The sequence below is a fragment of the Sporisorium graminicola genome, chromosome SGRAM_7 (genome assembly GCF_005498985.1).
Source record: "Sporisorium graminicola strain CBS 10092 chromosome SGRAM_7, whole genome shotgun sequence".
Lineage (NCBI taxonomy): Eukaryota > Fungi > Basidiomycota > Ustilaginomycetes > Ustilaginales > Ustilaginaceae > Sporisorium > Sporisorium graminicola.
The window spans coordinates 870,843-890,666 of record NC_043737.1 but is presented as its reverse complement, the minus strand read 5'-3'; the positions used below and the strand labels follow the sequence as shown (position 1 = coordinate 890,666).

The window sequence follows — 19,824 nt, the reverse complement described above, 5'->3', positions numbered from 1 at the left end:
GACGGTGGTTAAGTGCCCTTGGAAGACGCCGTCACCCAGACTCTGCTCTCCCGAAGCTCAGCCAAACGGAACGTTCCATGGCCGAGAAGCAAGAAAGCCGATAGACGTGGGGCAAGCGAACTTGGCTTGCAGCGGTACTGTGATGTGCGAGACGCGATTCGCCGGGATTTGGCACGGCAGACAACATCGCGCTGCACTGCGACGCTCAGTTATAAAGTGGAACAGGGCCTCCCGCGTCAGCCTCCCGAGGTGTGTGAATCGAGATCATCCGGACTGCCATTGCTCTCCCTTTCGCCCCCGCCCCCCTTTACCAACTTGGCGGCCTTGCGAACCGCACGGCAGCTGTTTGCACCTCTCTCGCACATGCGCAAGCCTTGTCGCCGCCATGATGGCAGACGTTCGTACGAACAGCGACGGCATTGCTGGGTTTGACGGATTCAAAGGAGCCAGATGTCGATATCTAATACCATTTTTTCGAGTCACACTTTGGCGAGCTGCTCGGCAAAGCTAAACGCCGGACCAACTTGTCCCTCTGGCCATCTTGCGCGATCCTCTGTTGCTATTGGCATGATCGGTGATTAGCTCAGGCACGATTGCGATTGCAAGATCGTGGTTCCGGCTGCGTCGTCGCTAGAGCATGGTGTCGCGTGTCGAAAGCATGGTGTTGCTGAGCACGAAGCGCGACTACTTTTCTTGCCAACTTGCTCCGACGGAGCGCGATGTTAGCTGCCTGTTCTCGGCCGTTCCTCTCATCGGTTCTCATTCGGTCTTAAGACGCCACTTAGCGAGCGAGCCCGGATTGCGAACCAACGTAAGGTGCGTAGAACAGTGGCGGGGTGAGCACATGCCGCCGGTCAAGGGGCCGGCGAGTGGCAGTGGCACATTGCTCGCTCCGCTGCCGAGACGTTTTGGTCGAGAGGGCGGGGCTGCGCGACATCATGGTGCCATTGGCTGATCAGGCGTGCTCGCGATCGACTCAGCAGTCATGTGAGTCTCTGCTCCGCGGCTAGGGATCCTAGCGACCTTGCTGGTTATCCTCATCGACTCAGCCTTCGAAGGTCCAAAAATGAAAGAAAATGAACGCCAAAAAACATGTCGCCGAAAATGAAAGTTTACGACAGGGAACACCCGATCGATCATCATCGGCGATACCCTCAGACTCTGATAGAAAACGCACAGGAAATTCATCGCGCCTGCCAAGAAGCGCCAAAAAGGGCACAGCCGACCGACGTGCATATTTCGGTCTTCTTTTTAGCATTCGGTTGAGCAGCAAACAACATCGAGACGCATGGTCGATCCCAGAATTACATCCCAAACCATTCGAGTAAACAAGACACCGTCTACAGAGTAGAGTTGGCATCGTTCGCTTGTCGATGTGACCAGCCGTGCCACTGCAGACGGCAACAACGTCGACATGAGTGCCCAAAGAGAGAGAGAGAGAGAGAGAGAGAGAGAGAGAGAGAGAGAGAGAGAGAGAGATAGTGCGAGTGAGAGTGAGAGTGAGAGACGGCGAGAGGCTCGGCGAAATATGCACGAAAATTCCCAGTGCCTCGGCGGTGTCTTGCCGTTTCCTCTGCCGTGTCCTGCCTTGCCCTGCCTAGACGCTCGACGCGTTGGCAGAAACCAACACCTTTGCTATGCTTCCATTTCTCGCCTCGATGCGCGTCTTCTCGACCGCATGCTCACTGCATGACGGTTGTTGAGTCTCCTCTGGCTTCCCTCTGGTGCGCTCATCCTAGGCGAGGCGACTTGCCATTTGTGTGTACTTGCTACGAGCCACAGATGACTGCAGCGATCCGGTCAAAGGCGATCGTCGCCCAGCATAGCCGAGTGTCTTCCGTTGCCTCTTGTGCGCTGTTCCATGTTACTCTCGCGTGCCTGAAGATCAGCGACGTGCGCACACAAGGTGATCTTGAGGAGACGAGCATCGGTGAGACAGATTGACTGTCTCTGACAAGGTCGTCGAGTGCCGTCCGGACGGAGCCGACAGGCGCAAGTCCTCGATGTGATGCAGCCCTGCCTCGACTACGACCCCCACTCTGCCCAGCCTCTTCTTGTTTCTCTTGGTCGCCATCAACGTTACTCTCTGCTCACCATCATCTCTCTCTCCACTCGGCCGCTTGTCTCTATTCCCCTTCCCCTTCACCCCCCCTTCCATCGATCGATACGCACCATGCCGACTACGACAGTCTCGACTTCGACAGTCTCCCTGTTCGCGCCTGGCGTCGATCAGATGATCAGCAGCCTCGAGCGTGCCATGACCAAGCTCGACGGCGACGTCTCGATTCGATTCGCGCCCACTCCGCTTGCCACCACTACCGCGCCAGACGGTGCCGCTGCGACAGTCTGGAACGTACGCGCACACGAATACGCCTCGATCAACGGCCACAAGACACAGATTGTTGAGGACCAAAAGTTCCTCGAGTCGCACAACTACTTTGCCGCCAAGGACCAGTCGGGTGCCCACCTGGAATGCCATTTCGACCACATCAATGCTCCTGCCACCTGCATCAACCGTCAACCCAAACACCACCACACGGTCACCAGCACGTTTAAACACGCACGCCCGTTTGCTACCGCCTTTCACAAACACGTCGTCAAGCACAAAACGACGAGCAGCTCGACATCGCTGGCAACAACAGCGAGCCAGCTGACGCAGTCGGCAGCAGCCGCAGCACTCGCCGTGCAGACCACAGCGCCATCCGTGCAGGTTCAGAGCAGCGGCGATGCGGCAACGGGGAGCTCGGCAGGTGCGAATTCGAGGATGAACTCGACCTCAGGCTCGGCAAAGAAGGCCAAGTCGCTGCCTGTGCTTCTTGTCACCGCAGGCGTGCTCTTCACCGCCGTGCTCGCTTTCCAGCCCTGAACAACGGGCTTCTCAGCCTATGGACTATCGAGACAAGCGGATGGGAACGTCGGTCTCTACGGGTAGCGACCGCTTCCACCTCTTGATCTCTGAAAACATTCATTCATTCGTCTTCGATCTTTGCTTTGCTTTGCTTCTACCCTTTCGTTTCGTTTCCTGCAACCGTCCGCGTGATTTTCTGTTCGCTTCGTCTGCATCAGTCCCGTTGAATGTCTCTCTCGTTCACTTATTCACTCGTTATCTCACTGGCTGGACTGGTATCAATTTGCATATCTTTCATGCGTGCTCGTTTCTCGCTGCATCTTCGTCTTCGTCTTCCTCTTCCTTAGCTGACGCTGCGGATTCTGTGCCATCCTTGGTCTGCGGCGCTGCCCCGCTCGCGGACTTTGCCGTGGGACCACGCTGTTTGAGCTTCCTGCGAGGCAAGGCCTTCTCCAACGCCTTGACCCAATCCCTCGTCTCGGTCCAAGCGGTCAAGATCTCGACGACCTGATTCACGGTCAAGACTTTCCTCCCCACGAACCCTTTCTCTCCCTCGTCTGCAGCTTCATCCTGGATCGACTCGCCCTGAGACCGAACGTTGCGCTCCACCGCCTCCAACATGTCCTGCGACAGAGGCAGCTTGGCAGCACGGATGCCCAGACGGTCTGCTTTAGCGCGACACAGACCCTTGTATCTGTTCTTGTCGACGATGCCACCGATGATGTACGTTTTGCCGGGCTCGAGTTCGGTGAGCGTGTCGTCAGTGTCGGCGGTGAGATAGATGGCATCGGAAAGCGGGATGCGATGCAGCGCCTGACGTTGCGCTTCTGGAGCGAAGCGTCGGTCGTCGACGGCCGACTCGACTGCTGGCGCGGAAGATGGAAGACCAGCACTGGAAAGAAGAGACTCAATCCCGCCGTTCTTGTAGATGGTGATGCGCTTCCACCGCCTCCAAACGCCTCTAAGCTTGCCGTCCATTGCCTTTCCGATGCTGTTGTTCTCTATACTAGCTGCGTTGATGCCCGTTTCTGCTGCTTGACCTGGTGAGGCCGATGATTCGGCTGCGGCAGGTATGAGCGAGAGCTGCTCGGGGTCCACGTCCTTGAGACAATCCCCGGGCCTGTCCTGACCCGTGAGGATGAGCTCGCCAAAAGGCACGCGTGCGTTCCTGTTGGCCGAGTACAAGTACATGAGTTGCTGCGTCATGCTGCTTGATTCCTTTTCCACCATGAGCTCGTCGAATCCGCAATCAATGACAAGTCGAGCGTTGAAGTACTCTTTGTGCATGGCTTCGCTCTCGCCTTGAGCAGGTCTAGGCTTCTTGCTTCTTGCCAGCGATTCGATATGCTCATCGTCTGTAGCGGATTGCCGTTTGCTGCTGGGTCCAGCTGACTGCTCAGCATCTTGTGCAGCCAGGTAGCGTGCTCGCTTGTTCTCCTTTCTCTTGAGGCGTTCAGCGGCACGGCGTTCGTGTTTGGTGGCCTCGAGCTTTTGTTTGCGTGCAAGTTTCTTGGCGGCGTTCTTGGACATGCCCGGAGGCACCTCTATCGACGGACCTGCATGTTTGAGGGAGAGTTGAGCAGCTTCAGAGACTGGCGTTGACTCTTCTGTTTCGCCGTCCATCTCGTCTCTATGTCACAGCCAAGACGGCCAAAGGTGAGCGAGTGAATGTGGGGTTGAGAAGAGCTTCGTCGTTCGAGAAGAAAGAAAAAAGTCGAGGCACATTGGTCCAAGTCCGAATTCCGAGTTTCAAGCTGCCACCTCCACCAGATTAAACAAGAAACAAGAAAATCGCAGTTGGAATTGCAGTCTTGGTAACGCGACGCGACACGCAACTAACTGTGAAAGAAAGTGTTGGTCTTTTTCTCTTTCGCTCCCCAAGATGAATCTTCCTTCTGAATGCTTCCTTTCCAGCTTCCAACCACATACACCGCACACGATGACCACAGCATGCACGTCAATAGAGCTGTGCTCAGTACCACTGCCTCTTCCGCAGTATCATCTGCTAGAGATACCCAACGAGCTGCTTCACCTCTTTGATCCTTCCGCCAAAACCAAGGATGCAACCGAGTCCGCCTCGGAGCCAGCGATAAAGAAGCGCAAGACTGGCGATCCAACAAGACTGACAATCAAGGGCAGATACGAAGATCAGGCTGTGCTCGTAGCCGACACGCAGACCCTGGCGCTACGAGCCGTGTCGCAGTCCAATTCGTTGCTACTGTGCAACATCGATGCAGCACCTTGTGCATCTGGCGAAGACGCGGGTCCCAGCAAATCAGCACTCTACTTGCGCAGCAATGTCACCGACACCTTGGAGCTCGCACCCGTCGTGCCCCGCTTGGATCGTCTGCTAGGTCTGCTCAAAGCATCCCAGTACGAAGGCGAAGAGGAGCAACAGAGACGTTCAACAGCCGCAAAGGCGAGGCCAGTGAGGAAGTACACGCTCAAGCAGCTCAAGAGCATTGTCCAGGCAAGTCCCGCCGAGCTCGAGGCAGGATTGGTCGTCCACCACGTGATTGAGATGGACGGCTACATGCGACACATTTCGCCTGCATGGACCGTCTCGGCGCTGCAGATGCTCATCTCGCACCTCGACCTGCACGCGCTCATCCCGGACAACGTGCCGCTCCAGGAAACCGTCGAGGCTCTCCACTCGGTGCACGGGTTACGGCCACAAGTCGTCACGGCTCTGCTGACCAAGTTCTTTGGCTCTCGCAACGCCACCGACCGGACCAGCGTTGCGCTAGACACGAAAGCGATCGTCCACTTCCTCGGCGTACAGGCACTCAAGTCGACCGCACGCATTGCCATCCCTCTCAGCGACTTTACACGAACATGGCATGACTCGTGCCTCTCGCCTGACTTTTGCGCGCTCGCCCACCTGGACCTCCTCTCCGGCTACTACATCCTCAATCCTTCCCCAGCCGCCAATGTCTCGCTCTACCCGAACCCGGCCTCCGTCAAGATCCAGTTTTTCTCGATGCACGAGCTGCCCACCGACCCAGCAGCGCGGTTCCAGGATCTGTTCCTCACACGACCGTCGTGGCTCGCGGCTGATCTGCTGCCGTTCATCAACGACCTCGCACTCAACGATAAGAAGAAGGACGCTCTGCTGTTGAAATTCACACGTGCGAGCAAGACCAAGGTGCTCGACTGGGAGCTGAGCGAGGCCGACAAGAGGCAGTGGAACAAAGAGAAGAAGGTGGTTGGCGCTGATGGGAAGGCCAAGAGCGTTTGGAGAGATGTGGTTATGTATTCGGCTCGTGTCAAGTACTAGTGAGGTGCAGCCTCATGTCTAGGTTACGTCTGTGGCAACCTCAACGACTCGCCACCTCGACTCTTTCGTATGCGCATTCGCTCTTCTCGGTGTGGGGATGGAGTGTCGGTTGCCGGCTGTCGATCAATCAACAAATTGCCGGCAACCGCTGCCAGCTCACTGATAACCAAAAGCGAGCTGTAAGAGACGTGCCAGGCGAGCTGTCAATCTGAGAAATTTTGGGTTTTTACTTTTTATTATTAATATTCCTCTACAGTGTGCAAGTAGCATCCATTCTTCGAGCGTCGAGACATGTCAGCTGCATAGAGTGCACAGCTCAGAGCTGTCTTGCAACAGCGATGCCGACAGATGCGCGCCAAGCGGCAAGCAACCCGACCTTGTGGTGAAGAGTGCCGCACTGCTACGGCATGCCGCCCTTGCCGGCCGTCGACAACGTTGGACGTAGAACAGAACAACACGATCGAGGGTTCGCTTAGAGACTTTTCATTGGGATCGACCAAGAAGGCAGGTCTCCTGACCCCAGTGTTTCATGGTAGACGTCGCTTGACAATCTAGACGTAGAAGCAGCTGTCGCTTAGAGGGGGCGCTGAGCTTGTTCATTGAACGTGTGCTCTCGCGGGAGAGAGAGAGAGAGAGAGAGAAGGACAGAGAGGAGGCGGTGCTGCTTTGCGTGCACGAGTGGGTTGATTGTCGCCTGACGGACAGCTGCTTCCATCGGCTTGCTCTCCTGTTCCTTCTTCTATATCCTCGCTCAACGTTTTGCTTCTCCTCCTTTCCTTCCTTCACTTGTTGGTCATCACCGCTCCCCTCTCCACTTGACCCCCTCCTGGCTCATCATCACCTTCGTTCCTCATACACTGTCTCTACACAACTTCGTTTAAGTCTTCTCACGTCAAGCCCCGTTCAGGTCTTCTTTATCTCAACCATTCTCAACCATGAAGCTGGGCGTTACCACAACCATTGTCGCACTTGCTGCGGTCGCGTCAACCTGTCTCAATGCCCTCCCCCTACCGGTCCAGTCCCGCGCCGCTGTCCCGGACGTGTACAACATCGACGTGACAAACCTCTATCCTGAAGATGCTGTCTTCGATAAGGCGCGCAACCTGTTCTACCAGTCGAACCTGTGGAAGGGTCGCGTCTCGGTATGGAATGTCAACGACGGCTCGCACTTCAACTTGCTCATCCCTGGCGTGTCGTCGGATGGCAGTGGAGACCAGCAGATGGCGGGGCTGTCGGTCAACGGCGCGGGCAACAAGCTGTTTGCCGTAGCCAAGAACTCTGCCGCATTCCGATTTGATAGCGGACAGAGGCCGGATGGAACCGACTCGTTCCACCGCTTCAATCTACCCGTGAATGCCAACAGTGCGCCGGCGTGGAGTGTCGGGCTGAACGGCGTGCAGACGCAGTTCCAGCAACAGACGGGGACGCTTCCCTTTGGACCCGTGGCTTCCGCCCAGGATGGACAGGACAACTCGTACGTCGTGTTTGCGCTCGGCATGCCCGCAATCGCAAAGGTGTCGGCCAATGGGCAGAGCATCACACCGTTCTTCTCGGAAGAGTCCAACGGAAGCCAACGCCCCGGATACACGGGCGTCGCTTACATCCCCGAAGACAATGTCCTGGTTGCCTTTGGCGGCCCGCGTCCCCTCACTGCCTTCGACCTCAACGACCCCAACCCCTCCGGAATCGCGGTCCAGCTGACTGGCGATAACTTTGGGAGTGTTGATGGGAGCGAGAAGCTCCACCCCATCCGTGTGGGCGGCAAAACCAACCTGTTTGGCGCCAAGGCTCCCAACGCTTACCGCTTCCAGTCGAACGACCGATGGCGCACCGCTTCCGTCAAATCGTCGACGAGGAGCGAGTTTGGCTCCAACTCGCTCACTGTTGTTACCGAGGCCAACTTTAACGGCCAACAGGAGGTCTACGGTGGAGGTGCCTACTTTGGAGAGGGTGCGCACGGAGGTAGAACCCAGTTCCCTCTGTACAGGATCTACAACCTGCTCTGAGCGGCGAAGGCAGGATGGACAAGCCGAATATAGGCTTGTTGTTGACGTCGAAAGCATCAGCATGGTGGACCCGACTCGTTTGGTCTTGGGCTAGTCTCACGGGACAGTCCGTTTTCTCTCTTACATTTCGCCTTCTAAGCATGCGCATTGGCTCCAATCTTCGCTTCTCTCGCATCGTTCATGTTCCGGTTTTGGCATAAGCAATCTGTCTCATCGCTTTTCCCTTGTGTCGTTTGATCTTGTGTGAAAGTGCGAAGGTGTGGGATCGTCCCGAGGAGGCAGTGAAACGACAAAGTGACCGTGGCAAGAAGAACGCAAACTTCATGATCGTGGCAGTCAGTCGGGTAAAGGGGGAAGTGCACCAGAATGTGACAAGAGCATGGTCTAACATAGCTATCTATACTTACTCGGGTATGCATTTAATCTATAAAAAGTACGTTCGCTTTTTGCAATGACGACGACAAATGCTCAGGCCGACCTTTCCGTATAGCTTTCGCTTTCTCAAAAAAGGGGTCTCTCGGATCAGGAACAACCTGGATCAAAGGGTTAACGATCATATTGGTGGACTGGCTGTAGGTCGGCACCTCCAAATCAAAAAGCTCACAGCCAAAGGTTGCAAGCGACAGTCCGAATCTAGAGTTTTCTGCTCTGTGAAAACATGCGGAAGAATGTCGAGACAGATTCGTCATGGTCAGAACGGGCAAGGACTGCATCCAGTGAACGATTGAAAAGGGACCGTCGGATCGACACGAGGGGATCCAAGTATTTCCAGATCGACTTCAGGTGGCGAGGACGGATATGGGCATAGAGATACAGCTTGGTTTGGTCTCGCAAAACCGCGGAATTGACTCGGCCATGCGACGGGAAAACGAGACACAGACCAAAGAAAAAGCCGGAGCGGAGACGGTTTTCACTGAACAAGTGGCGTGGCTTGGCTTGGCTTGGCTTGGCCGGTTTCGGCCTCCCAATGGCATCACCAATGTTCCAGCGTATCGGCCATCGGTTGAGGAGCCGCTGTTGCTGGTCGTGGTGACGAAGGGACGATCCAGAGGCACAGCGGCACAGCGGGCGAACTCACCTGCAACGATCAACAGAACCCAAGACAGCGGGATCGGAGGGAAGCTGTTTCCTGACTTGGGCTTCGACGGGGACTGGCTAGCGGTGGTGGTTAGGTGAAACTGCGACGGCATCATCGATCTTGCCTCGCCTAAAGGTGAGTTTGTCCCCAGACTGTCTTGGTGCCTTACAGGCCACGATGCTTGCTCGGAGCCCGAGAGGAATTTCGTTTTGACAGCCACAAAAATAGATAATGCGAGTCTGCGAGTCTCGATCTAGGGTTTTGTATTTTCGATCCTGGTCGTCGTTATTCAAAATGGAACCGGGAACGTGCATTCACTACGAAAATTAGACTCAGGCTGCAGCAAACACAAGCAGCGGTACAAGCCACTTTCATTTCACTGTTCTGCAACCACAACCACAAAAAGCGTTCTAGCTGAATCACGCCTTGCTCTTCCCTGCCGCGGTTGCCGTAGCGTAGACGCCAATCCAAAGTCGATTTCGGCAGGACCCGTCGTTGTCCAGCGTCACACACACTTTCTCTTCCTCGTCCATCACCCACTTCCTCCTCTGGATACCATCTTCTCCGCTGTCTGTGTCGACTTGATCAATTCTCTGTATCCCGATCTTCTGTCAGCTATTCAACAACATCGCCCGCTCGTGTGGTTCATCTTCGTCTCTAGAATCGATCAACTGGACGACCAACACCTTTGCCACCACATCTACCACCTTCGTCCAATCATGGCCACTACAGCAGCGGCAACAAGCGCAGCAGGTGCTTCTGCCGCCACCAGAAGGGCACACTTGGCCTCTCGCGACGCCACTGCCAAGCGCAAGTTGTCGCTCTCGGACGACGACGACGACGACGACGATATCGACTCGGGTTCGGATTCCGACTCACCCTCCAGCCCGTCCAAGCGATCCAACATCACCTCTATCGGTAAAGTCTCGGCCAGCCAGCAGCTCGTCCCTGTGCCCGGTCAGCCTGATGCGCCTCTCGTCACAAAGCGTACACTCCAGAACAGAAAGGCGCAGCGAGAGTTCCGCAAGCGTCGCGAGGCTCGCGTAAGAGAGCTCGAGGAGCGATGTCGCCGTTTCGACCAGATGGGCCTCGAAGCCAACTCGGAGCTCCAGCGTCTCGCTCGCAGACTCAAGGACGAAAACGAAGCGCTCCAGTCGCTCATTGCTCGTCTCGGCTTCGCCCACATGATTCCCGGCATCATCGAGTCCGTCAACAGTGCAGAGCAGCAACATCAACAGCATCCACACCAGCAGCCGCACCACCACGCTCCACACCCACGTCACCCACACAGCGCTCCTCACCACCAACAGTCATTTGCACCCCTCGACCTTGGTATGGACGTCTGGGCACGCGGTGCGCCTGGTTTGCCACTCATGAACTCGTCGGCTCCAATGCCTCCTCTCAATGCCGCTGCTGCTGCTGCCGGTTCCGAACACAACGCAGTCCATACCGTCGCCACAAACAAGCAGCAATCTAGCCGCCACCGTACCGGTACCTCGTCTGCTTCTACTGCCACATCAGCGCCCATCTCGTCACTTTCCCAGATGCCCGGCCTCACCGAGCTGCTTCCCGTCACCGCCGGTGGCGTCAACCCAAGCTTGCTTGACGATGCCAATGTGAAGAGTCGCAACAAGCGCTCGAACGAATCTTCGACGGCTGCTGTTGCTGTGCCCGCTGAGCCAAAGGCCACCACCACCGCCCGGCCCATCGAAGACAACAACAGCACCTTTGACAACGACTGGTTCGCACAGCTCGCACAGTCTGGCCACGACAAGGACGACACCGACGTCGACTCCACCGCCGTGCCTGCCAACAACGCCTCGTCGCGTCACGATCGCTCCTCGGCCAACCCCATCCTCTCGCTCAACCTCAACAACGCCTCGGACAACAACAAAAACTCCAAGTCGTCCTTGTCGTCCGCCGACAACCTCAATAGCAACAACGACGACAACAACAACAACTTGTCGTCGCTTACTGGTTCAGCCATGCTCGGTGCCAATGCACGCGACTTTGGTCTCGGTCTCGCCAGCGCTCTTGGCTTGCCACCGTCCTCGGCGCCGGGCGCCAACATCTACCCCATGCCCATGCCCACGCAGCAGAATGGCGCGTTGCTTAACCCCAACCCTATTCCTTTCGCTTTCAACCTGAGCGACAACAAGATGCCTGGCGATCAGAGCTGGTGGTCCCAGGTTGCTGGCCACGCTCTCGAGGGTGATGACAGCATCCTCGATGAAAAGGCGCAGGCTGTTGCTCAGGCCACCGGTGCGGCTTCCAACAACGGTGCGCCATCTCCCTTCGACCTTTCGGCTTTTCTCAACGGCGGCCTGACCCCTGGGGGCGGCGGTTTCACGTTTGGCAGCCAGCAGATGAGCGACGACGCCACCGACGACTCGAAGAACAACTCGAGCGTCGACTGCGATTCTTCCAAGCCCAGCAACAACGGCAAGGGCGGCGAGGTGCAACAGAACTTGACGCAGGCCGAGCACGCGCAGATGTTCCTCCGTCTACTTGAAGCCAAGATGACCAAGCGAAGCGCTAGCCCTTATGCGCAGCTCGGGTTCCAGCCTCCTATGCATCACCAGCAGTATGCTGCTTCGCAAGTGGGTCCCAGTTTCTCTGATGCCAGCTCGTCATCGTCGTCGGCATCGTCATCTGGCATCAAAGCCGGTGGCGTCAACAAAGAGGACGACGACTCGTCGCTCTCGCCCATCACCGTGTACACACGTCTGGCACAGCACCCGGCCTTCCTCTCCACCAACGCAAGCGAGCTCGAGGAGCTGGTTGATTCCATCGGATCGTCGCAGCAGCGTCAGCAGCAGCCACTCTTCCAGCCGCCGTTTAACAGGCGCAAGGCTGCCGCTGCAGCGTTGACCAAGCCGGCACCGGCCTTGTACCTTCCTACCGCTTCGGGGTTGACTCCGAGCATCTACGGCCCCAATGGCGCTGCTTCGCTCGCTGCGAGCCGCTCGTCGCCGTCGTTGTACGCCGGCAAGGAGTTGGAGGTGGACGAGAACGCCGTGGCCAAGATGCTGGGCTTGCTCGATCGAAAGACTTCGCGAGACGCTGCTGCGGCCGGGGGATTGGCTTTCTGATGGTTGGAGGCGTTGTCGTTATTCGTTCTTTGCATAGCACTTTTGTTTTCTCTGGTCTGGTTGCACAGTCTCACCTCTCTTTCTCTCTCTCTCTTTCTCGCGCGCGCGCGCGCGCGCCTTTTGTCGGGCCTCTTGATCCCAATTCTGTCTTGTAGAAGGCTTTCGCCCCCCTCTCTGTGTTTGGTTGGTCTGTAGTACTTGTTATAATTTATGGCTCAGTCGATCGTTCTGCATTGCGGTTGTGTGCGAATTGGCGTTGTGGGTGGATGGTGAGCAAGCCGACACATCGCTGCTCTAGGGCGCCAGACGCGGGAACACGCAGGCAGATCGCCATGGCTGATCGAGGCATGTTCCGAACGCTCGGTCTGGCGTCCAGGGCACGGATGCTGTCTGTACACGCGTCGTCTCCGTTTGTTGCGCGTCGACGTCCTGGCCTTGCTGTCTCGTGCTCGCAATCCTTTACTCTCAATGTCGACTTTTGCAATAGCATTGCAAAGCGCTGCCCAATCTGCAAAGTGAGACCGCGTCAATGCAGCCAGAGAGAAGTGAAAGCGTGGTACAAGAAGTCCGTAAGAAACGTGTCTGCATTGCACACAGAGCATGCGTGCTCGTCGTTTCCAGGCCCGCAAACCATGCCTGTCGTTCATTCACACTGTGGCGATCAGGCTGAATAAGGTATCGGCTGCGTGTGCGATGATGCAATAGAGAGATAATGAGAATGCTAGATAGGCAAGGAGTTGGTATGCCTCGATTGCATAGGGTGGTCAACGGCCTCTTGCACGACCACGTCCTCGACCTCGACCCCGTCCACGCCCACGCCCACGATAAGAGGCAAAGTACTGACTTCGGCCGCGACTCGAAGTGTTGCTGCCACTTGTCGAGCTCGAACGAGTCTTTGTCGCCGCTCGTGCGCCTTTGCGTGCTGCTGTAGTGGCTGGGGAACCGGCCGGCCTGCGACCACGGCTGCTTGAGCCAGCTGAGGTGCTGCCCGCCCGCGCACCATTGGATCTGCTGGATGCATCCGCCGCACTAGTGCTTCGATCCGGCACATCGGCATCGTCCTCCCATGTGGTCTGCCACGTCTTTCCTCGGGTTCCCCTCACAGTTGTTCCAGGATTGGTTGGCGTCGTACTTGAAGACGACGAAGATGCTCCGTAGGCGAGGCGGTGATAGAGATCCTGCAGCTCTTGCGGCATGTCCTTGATGAGCGTCATGTGCGGGAAAGTCTGCGTGGGCGGCGAGCACGACATTTCAAGCATTTCCGTGGCGCTAATATCTTGTTTGTCCTGGTGCCTGGCCGGCGCATCGCCATTCGAAACGATGCTGGTGACAGGCTGAAGAGGATTCCGCTCTGATGCCGAGCTTTCGACTAATTCTGATCGTTTCCCGTTCTCGAAGTCAACGGCGTTTGGGCTTGAAGTCAAGTGCTGCGAGGGGCTGCTGCAGATGATATCGAGTTGATCAAGCAGACTGGAGCGGCCACGCTTTGACGTATCGGATGGCGCACGAGCAGCCGATGTCGACCTGGGAGAGGATGACGAACCATTTCCCTGGACTGGTGCTCGAGACGTCGGGTCCGGCATTTTGGCGGCAGGGTCGTGTGCTAACAAGTCTTGAACCAGATCGTTGGGTTGCTTCTGTCCGACCGAGATAAGCCATTCGTCTCGGAGATACTGGGTAGCCTTGGTACCTGCTTGACTCCAGGGCTCGTTCCCCGCTGCTGCATCAAAGTCGAAGGAGGAAGGAGGCTGAGGGTAGTCGAGCGATGCTGGACTGCTAGGAAAGAGCTCGAGATCCAGTCCTTGATGGTGATGATGCAGCGTCGAGGATTCCGGAGTGCTATCGATAATGGTGATTGGATGCGATGCCTTGGCTTGTAGCTGCGACAGAGGTGAGTCTTGTGGCAGAGGAGGAGTGATGATGCCGGCGAACGTGCTGTTGGTATCGTCAATGTCGTCCCACAGAGAGGCATCGCTCGACGCCTCTCTGGAGCGCTCCTTGTCTACTACGCCACCGCCCATTCGTGACGATTGGAGTTAGCGGGCCAATAAAGTCATGCTGGGCTGATGCTGTGATAGAGCCGATTCTTCTGCCAAGAACCGACCGAAAATGCTCCTGGAGGCTTAGGATGTGATGGCAAATTAAATGGAACAGAAGAGCGACATGCCAAAAGACACTCTTGGTGGACTTACGATCCTGCCGAACAAAAGAAAAAACCGCCCCAGAACCACGCGAACCACGCAAGGCCCACCGACGCGTTGAGTGCTTGCGAAAGTAACACTCAGCAAACACAGATCCGTGCGGGATTTCCGAAAGAGGTGGAGGCGAGCAAAGCTTTACATCTATCTCTAAGCTCTCATGCAAGGCTGCATACAAAAAAGCACATCGAGTCTCGCACTTTCCGATACAGTCACACTCAAAGCTCGAGATCCGTCTTGGAGCATCGAGAAATGATTCAGACCGCTCGGAACTCTGTGAGGAAGCAGTGTAGAGCGCTTTGTCAGCCGACAGGCATCAAGTGACTTTGGACGGAATTGATGGGACACTGCTAGAGAAAGAGAATGAGCAAAGTGCATGATTGGACCGTAGCTTTGTAAAATAGCGGAACCCGTGACGCCTTCAAGGGACACTGCCACTATCGTCCAGGCCGACCATCAATGTCGGGCTCATCGTCTTGATTTCGATGTCTTGATCTGGCTTCGAGTTTGGCTTCTGGAGGCCACAACAGCTTTCTCGATGGCGTTCTCACATACCTCGCTTTTCGATTCACCAGCCAGGCGCACCATCCCATGGTCGATCAACCACCGCAAGAAGCATCAGCTCAATGATCCCTTCATCGATCGTCTCGACATAACAGACTTTCTTGGCGACCAAGATGCCTCAGGCCGTATCCTCGGCCACACCGGATGCGTCAATGCTCTCAGCTGGTCTCCTTCCGGCCAGCTCCTTGCAAGTGGAAGCGATGACCGCGACGTCTGCCTGTGGAAGATCGGTTCCGACCATGTCTATCCCTCGATAGATCCTCGCATCTTGGCCCGCAACAAGATGGCTTTGGCGCGCCACAGTGATCCACAGCAAGACCTTGACCCTGAAGCATTCCCATCGGTCGTTCACGACGATCATGGTCAGCGCAACAGCAGCAGCAGCAGCAGTCACAGCATGCCTGACACCAGTGCCGATACTGATGCTGGCGGCATTGCCCAAGTGTGGCCAGAGCGTAGCTATCCTGACATGGGTCTTGGTATGCTAGGCAAGATCCAAACGGGTCATCGAGCCAACATCTTTTCCGTGAAATGGGCCCCCAACGCCTCTGAGCGTCGCCTGTTCACCTGTGCAGGCGACTCACATGTCCGCGTGTTTGACATCAATTACATGTCAACAACAAGCGATCAAGCGTCAGGGGGAGCAGAAGCCAGCATCGTCCGTACATCTCCCGGCCGCGAATACAGCGTCTGGAACGAAGACAGTGGCGCATGTATCCGTGTCTTCCGCTGCCATCGCGGCAGGGCAAAGCGCATCTCGACCGAAGTTTCTCCCGACGTCTTTCTCACCTGCGGGGAAGATGGTGATGTGCGTCAAATGGATTTGCGCGTTCCGCACACTTGTCGTAGTCCAACAGGCGGATCCTGCCCGCCGCCGCTCGCCCACTACCCTTGGGTGCTCTACTCGCTCTCCCTGAGCAAGCTCGAACCGTGGCTATTTGCCGTTGCCGGAGATTCCTCGCTGGCTTATCTACATGATCGAAGAATGATTCCAAGGCTCATCAAACGAGACTGGGGCATGTCGTTCAGCAACGAAGAGCAGCAAGATGCTCTCACAATGTGCGTTCGCGCTTTTGGCATCCCACGAGGCGGCTTCTCCGCGCCTTTGGTACAGAGCGATGGTCGGACCGCTTTGGTGGATGTCGCGCCTCGACCGGCCAATCGTCACTTCTTCAACGGCAACTGCAACAGCATCACGGCCTGCAAGCTCAGCGAGTACAACGGCAGAGACCTGCTCGTATCGTACTCTTCCGGCCACATTCACCGCTTCGACATCTACGATGAACCTGGAATTGTTCACGCTAATCTGGATAAAGCCCGGAACTGTCCGGACTCTCCAGAGGAAGCCTCGACAGTTGAATCAGAGGATGAAGAGCCTAGGACCGACGTGGACCAGGTTTGGGATAAGCGAAGCAACACTGCAGAGCAAAGCACACATGGTCCCAACTTGTTTAGTCAAGGTGAAACGACGGAGGCTGGTCACGTCGATATCGAGGCCGAGAAGAGCGACGATGACGAGGAGTACGACGTCGAATCCGAAGACCCAGACATGGAGCAAGACGAGTACGGTGACGGAGACTTCTCCGACGAAGACTTGGTGCATCTCCTGGAAGAAGATGAACAAGAGCAGATGAACTTGGACTTGGGCGCGAGCCGTGACGTACCGATCGTCTATCCACGCACCGCATACAGGGGCCATCGCAACGCAGAGACAGTCAAAGATGTCGCATTCGCTGGCGGTGCGGACAACTACGTCGTCTCGGGATCCGACGACGGCAACTGGTTCATGTGGGACAAGCTGACCTCGGAGATCAAAGGCATCTGGCACGCAGACACGAGTGTGGTCAACGTCATGGCTATGCACCCGGAGCTGCCCGTCTTTGCCATTTCGGGCATCGACGAGAGCATCAAGATCTTTGCACCCATTTCTCACACTCCCTGCCCGCCACTGCCGTCGCCTGCAGAGGCACCGACTGATATAACCGATACAGGAACAAGCAGAAAGAGAGCCCGGACAAACATAGTCGCATCTACTCGGGCTCACAGGATCGCAGACCGTCTCATGGACAAGGACGACATCTGTCGAATGAGCGAAGGGGTTGTCGCCAGAAACCGCCCCATACAGCTGATCAGCCGCTTCTGGCGGCCTCGCGCGCATTCCAGTCTTGGCTCGGACGACGACGACGAAGGGCGTCTCATCGAGGGCGATTGCATTGTCATGTAAGTCTCTTCACACGAAGCTCTCTGGAAGCAGAAATCATCCACGCCATGCAGGCATCAGCAAAGCAGACGCAATTCATGTGTATTTCATCAACGCCGAGGCGGACGACCTCTCGCTCGCGTTCGCTGCTACAGAGCAACGGCACTTAGAGGTTAGCGGTGAACTGAACACCCTTGTTGATGTTGCCGTTGAGGTCGGCGACGGCCTTCTTGATGAGCTCGGACTCGTAGTCGTTGAGCTTGCCGAGGGGCAGGATCTTCTCGACACCACTGGGGCCGAGCTGGAGGGGCACCGAGAAGAAGGGGGTGTCGTTGCCGATGACGGCGGTGACCTCCTTGGCGCCAGCGGCGTCCGAGGTGAGGTCGACGTAGGCCATCTCGGGGTGAGCGAGCGCCTTGCCCGCAGCAGCCTCGAGCACAGCGATGGCGAAACGAGCACCAGCGTAAGCCATGGAGAGCGTAGCCGAACCGGCACCGTCCTTGGCCTTGACCACCTCGTCACCGCCGAACTGGATACGGTTGGTGAGCTGCTCGATCTTGGCCTGGTCCACCGAAATCGGAGGCTGCGACTGGCTGATCAAAGGCACAATCGTGACACCGGAGTGTCCACCAACGACGGGGATGCGGTAGTTGAGCGACTCGGTAGGCTTGCCCGCAGCCTCCGAGATGAAGGTCGAGGCACGCACAACATCGAGCGTGGTAACACCAAAGAGACGCTTCGGGTTGTAAACGCCCTTCTTCTTGAGCACCTCGGCAACAATGGGGACGGTCGAGTTGACCGGGTTCGAGATGACGAGCACAAATGCCTTGGGCGAGTGCTCAGCAATGCCGACGGCAATGTCGCGCACAATACCGGCGTTGATCTGATGGAGTAGAAGTCATTTCGCGCAAGCGAGCGTTGCGAGGAGCGAGGAGTTGGCGTCAAGAAGCCGTGGAGATGTTGTCGCCGCAGCACGAGAATGGCCGCCAATGTCAATGCAGAGATGACCGCGATGCATGCAGGTGCAAGAATACCGAGGTTTTGTTGGGAGAGTGCAGCAGCCATCCGAGATCAGCGATTAAGCATTTACAGAATATCGAGTCCGTGCAAGGTTCCGCCGAGCGAGGGGGAAAGGGGGTATCATCAAAGCAGAATTATGTCTGTCAGCTGTTGTCCCGATCAATGATGTGACATCGTCTTCTCCCGCAACAGTAAACGTCGCTCGACGCAAGTAGATCAATGCTGAGGCCAGCTGATCATGCTGCCGCAGAAGAGTCTGCGGTCAAGGGCCGCAAATTCTGCGAGTTCCAGCTTCGAAAAAGCGGAGCTGCAGCCGCGCGTGCGTTTGCTTTCCTGCGCATGGACCAACAAATTTCACGCCCAAAATTTGTGCCAGAAAAATAGCAGCAGCATCAGCAGCATCACCTGCTGGCGACTGCATCAGCTGTGGTGGGTGTCTAACAAGGTTGCGAGGGCGACAGTGCGCTCGCGCCACAACACCTGATGAATGGCGTGCAAAGAAGCGCAAACGATCAAGGCGAAATTGGCGGCCATAGTGACAGTGCCACTCCGCTGGCAAGGAGTTGACGGTGAGGGATGCGATGGGGGGCAAGGTGGCTCGAATCATGCACTTACGTTGAAGAGATCGTCACGGGTCATGCCGGGCTTACGGGGGACACCGGCGGGGATGACGACAATGTCAGCACCCTTGAGGGCCTTTCCAAGGCCACCATCAGCGGGGAGGTAGCCAGTGACGATGGAAGGAGAGTTGATGTGCGAGAGATCGGCGGCGACACCAGGGGCGTTGACGCTGTTGTTTTGTGGGAATGCAGAGCCAAGACAGAGCGATGGTCAGCTACCATTTGTGATAAAGTTGAAAACCACGAGCAGCAAGAGCATGTGGGACAGCGGCCATGGAATCGCTCAGTTACTTACACATCGTAGAGGGCGAGGTCGGTGACGAGGGACGACTGCTTGAGCAGCAACGAGAGAGGCTGGCCGATACCACCAGCGGCGCCGATAACAGTAGCCTTGACCATTTTGGATTACAGAAGTGAGAGGAAGAGCGGATGTGAAGAAGAGACGAGAGTGTAAGTGATGGAGAGGAGGCAAAGAATGTGAGAGTGACGAAGAAGTGAGTTGAATCCCCACAAACGCAAAGGGCACACAGACTGAATGAACCATGCGTCGATCCGGCCTTGTCTCTGCCGCGCTCTCACGGACCAGCCACTCCACACTCTCGGCCTCTCTCAATCTTGACGCGGGAAATTGAAGAGGAAGCGGCACGGGGATGCAAGTAGCAAGCTGCTTGCTGCTTCCCGCATTCAGGGAAAGATCCGTCCTTTTCACAGCTTGGACATGCTCTACCGCATGCTTCCGAACGCTAGAGCCCCTTTCGGATCGTGTCCGCGACGTTAGCTTCCCTTCCAGCGTTGTGGAGTTGCCGCTTGGGAGCATTGTCCGGTCCAGGCCGGATTCACGCGCTGCTTTGCTTTGTCGCTGTTTCCCCCTCTCTCTCTCTCAGCTCGGTAAGGCATAGCGTCATTCAGTTTGGCCGGCGC

General features: G+C 56.5%; 8 protein-coding genes across 8 annotated transcripts; 5 read left to right on the top strand and 3 right to left on the bottom strand.

Moving 5' to 3' along the window:
* Nucleotides 1-2,173: 2,173 nt before the first annotated feature.
* On the top strand, nt 2,174-2,866 carry EX895_005755 (uncharacterized protein; the record flags this gene model as incomplete). Its single annotated transcript, XM_029886347.1, has 1 exon — nt 2,174-2,866. One exon carries the CDS (start codon nt 2,174-2,176, stop codon nt 2,864-2,866), a length of 693 nt encoding a protein of 230 aa, XP_029737578.1.
* A 276-nt stretch (nt 2,867-3,142) lies between these two features.
* On the bottom strand, nt 3,143-4,471 carry EX895_005754 (uncharacterized protein; the record flags this gene model as incomplete). Its single annotated transcript, XM_029886346.1, has 1 exon — nt 3,143-4,471. The coding sequence occupies one exon, from the start codon at nt 4,469-4,471 to the stop codon at nt 3,143-3,145; it is 1,329 nt and encodes a 442-aa protein (XP_029737577.1).
* Nucleotides 4,472-4,787: 316 nt separating this feature from the next.
* EX895_005753 (uncharacterized protein) lies at nt 4,788-6,125 on the top strand (the record flags this gene model as incomplete). Its single annotated transcript, XM_029886345.1, has 1 exon — nt 4,788-6,125. One exon carries the CDS (start codon nt 4,788-4,790, stop codon nt 6,123-6,125), a length of 1,338 nt encoding a protein of 445 aa, XP_029737576.1.
* Nucleotides 6,126-7,060: 935 nt separating this feature from the next.
* On the top strand, nt 7,061-8,131 carry EX895_005752 (uncharacterized protein; the record flags this gene model as incomplete). Its single annotated transcript, XM_029886344.1, has 1 exon — nt 7,061-8,131. The coding sequence occupies one exon, from the start codon at nt 7,061-7,063 to the stop codon at nt 8,129-8,131; it is 1,071 nt and encodes a 356-aa protein (XP_029737575.1).
* A 1,797-nt stretch (nt 8,132-9,928) lies between these two features.
* EX895_005751 (uncharacterized protein) lies at nt 9,929-12,301 on the top strand (the record flags this gene model as incomplete). The annotated part of the gene is made up of 1 exon (XM_029886343.1): nt 9,929-12,301. The coding sequence occupies one exon, from the start codon at nt 9,929-9,931 to the stop codon at nt 12,299-12,301; it is 2,373 nt and encodes a 790-aa protein (XP_029737574.1).
* A 764-nt stretch (nt 12,302-13,065) lies between these two features.
* On the bottom strand, nt 13,066-13,884 carry EX895_005750 (uncharacterized protein; the record flags this gene model as incomplete). Its single annotated transcript, XM_029886342.1, has 1 exon — nt 13,066-13,884. The coding sequence occupies one exon, from the start codon at nt 13,882-13,884 to the stop codon at nt 13,066-13,068; it is 819 nt and encodes a 272-aa protein (XP_029737573.1).
* A 1,153-nt stretch (nt 13,885-15,037) lies between these two features.
* On the top strand, nt 15,038-17,287 carry EX895_005749 (uncharacterized protein; the record flags this gene model as incomplete). Its single annotated transcript, XM_029886341.1, has 1 exon — nt 15,038-17,287. The coding sequence occupies one exon, from the start codon at nt 15,038-15,040 to the stop codon at nt 17,285-17,287; it is 2,250 nt and encodes a 749-aa protein (XP_029737572.1).
* A 142-nt stretch (nt 17,288-17,429) lies between these two features.
* Nucleotides 17,430-19,302, bottom strand: EX895_005748 (uncharacterized protein; the record flags this gene model as incomplete). The annotated part of the gene is made up of 3 exons (XM_029886340.1): nt 17,430-18,146; nt 18,899-19,073; nt 19,199-19,302. The coding sequence occupies 3 exons, from the start codon at nt 19,300-19,302 to the stop codon at nt 17,430-17,432; spliced, it is 996 nt and encodes a 331-aa protein (XP_029737571.1).
* Between the last annotated feature and the right edge of the window lie 522 nt (nt 19,303-19,824).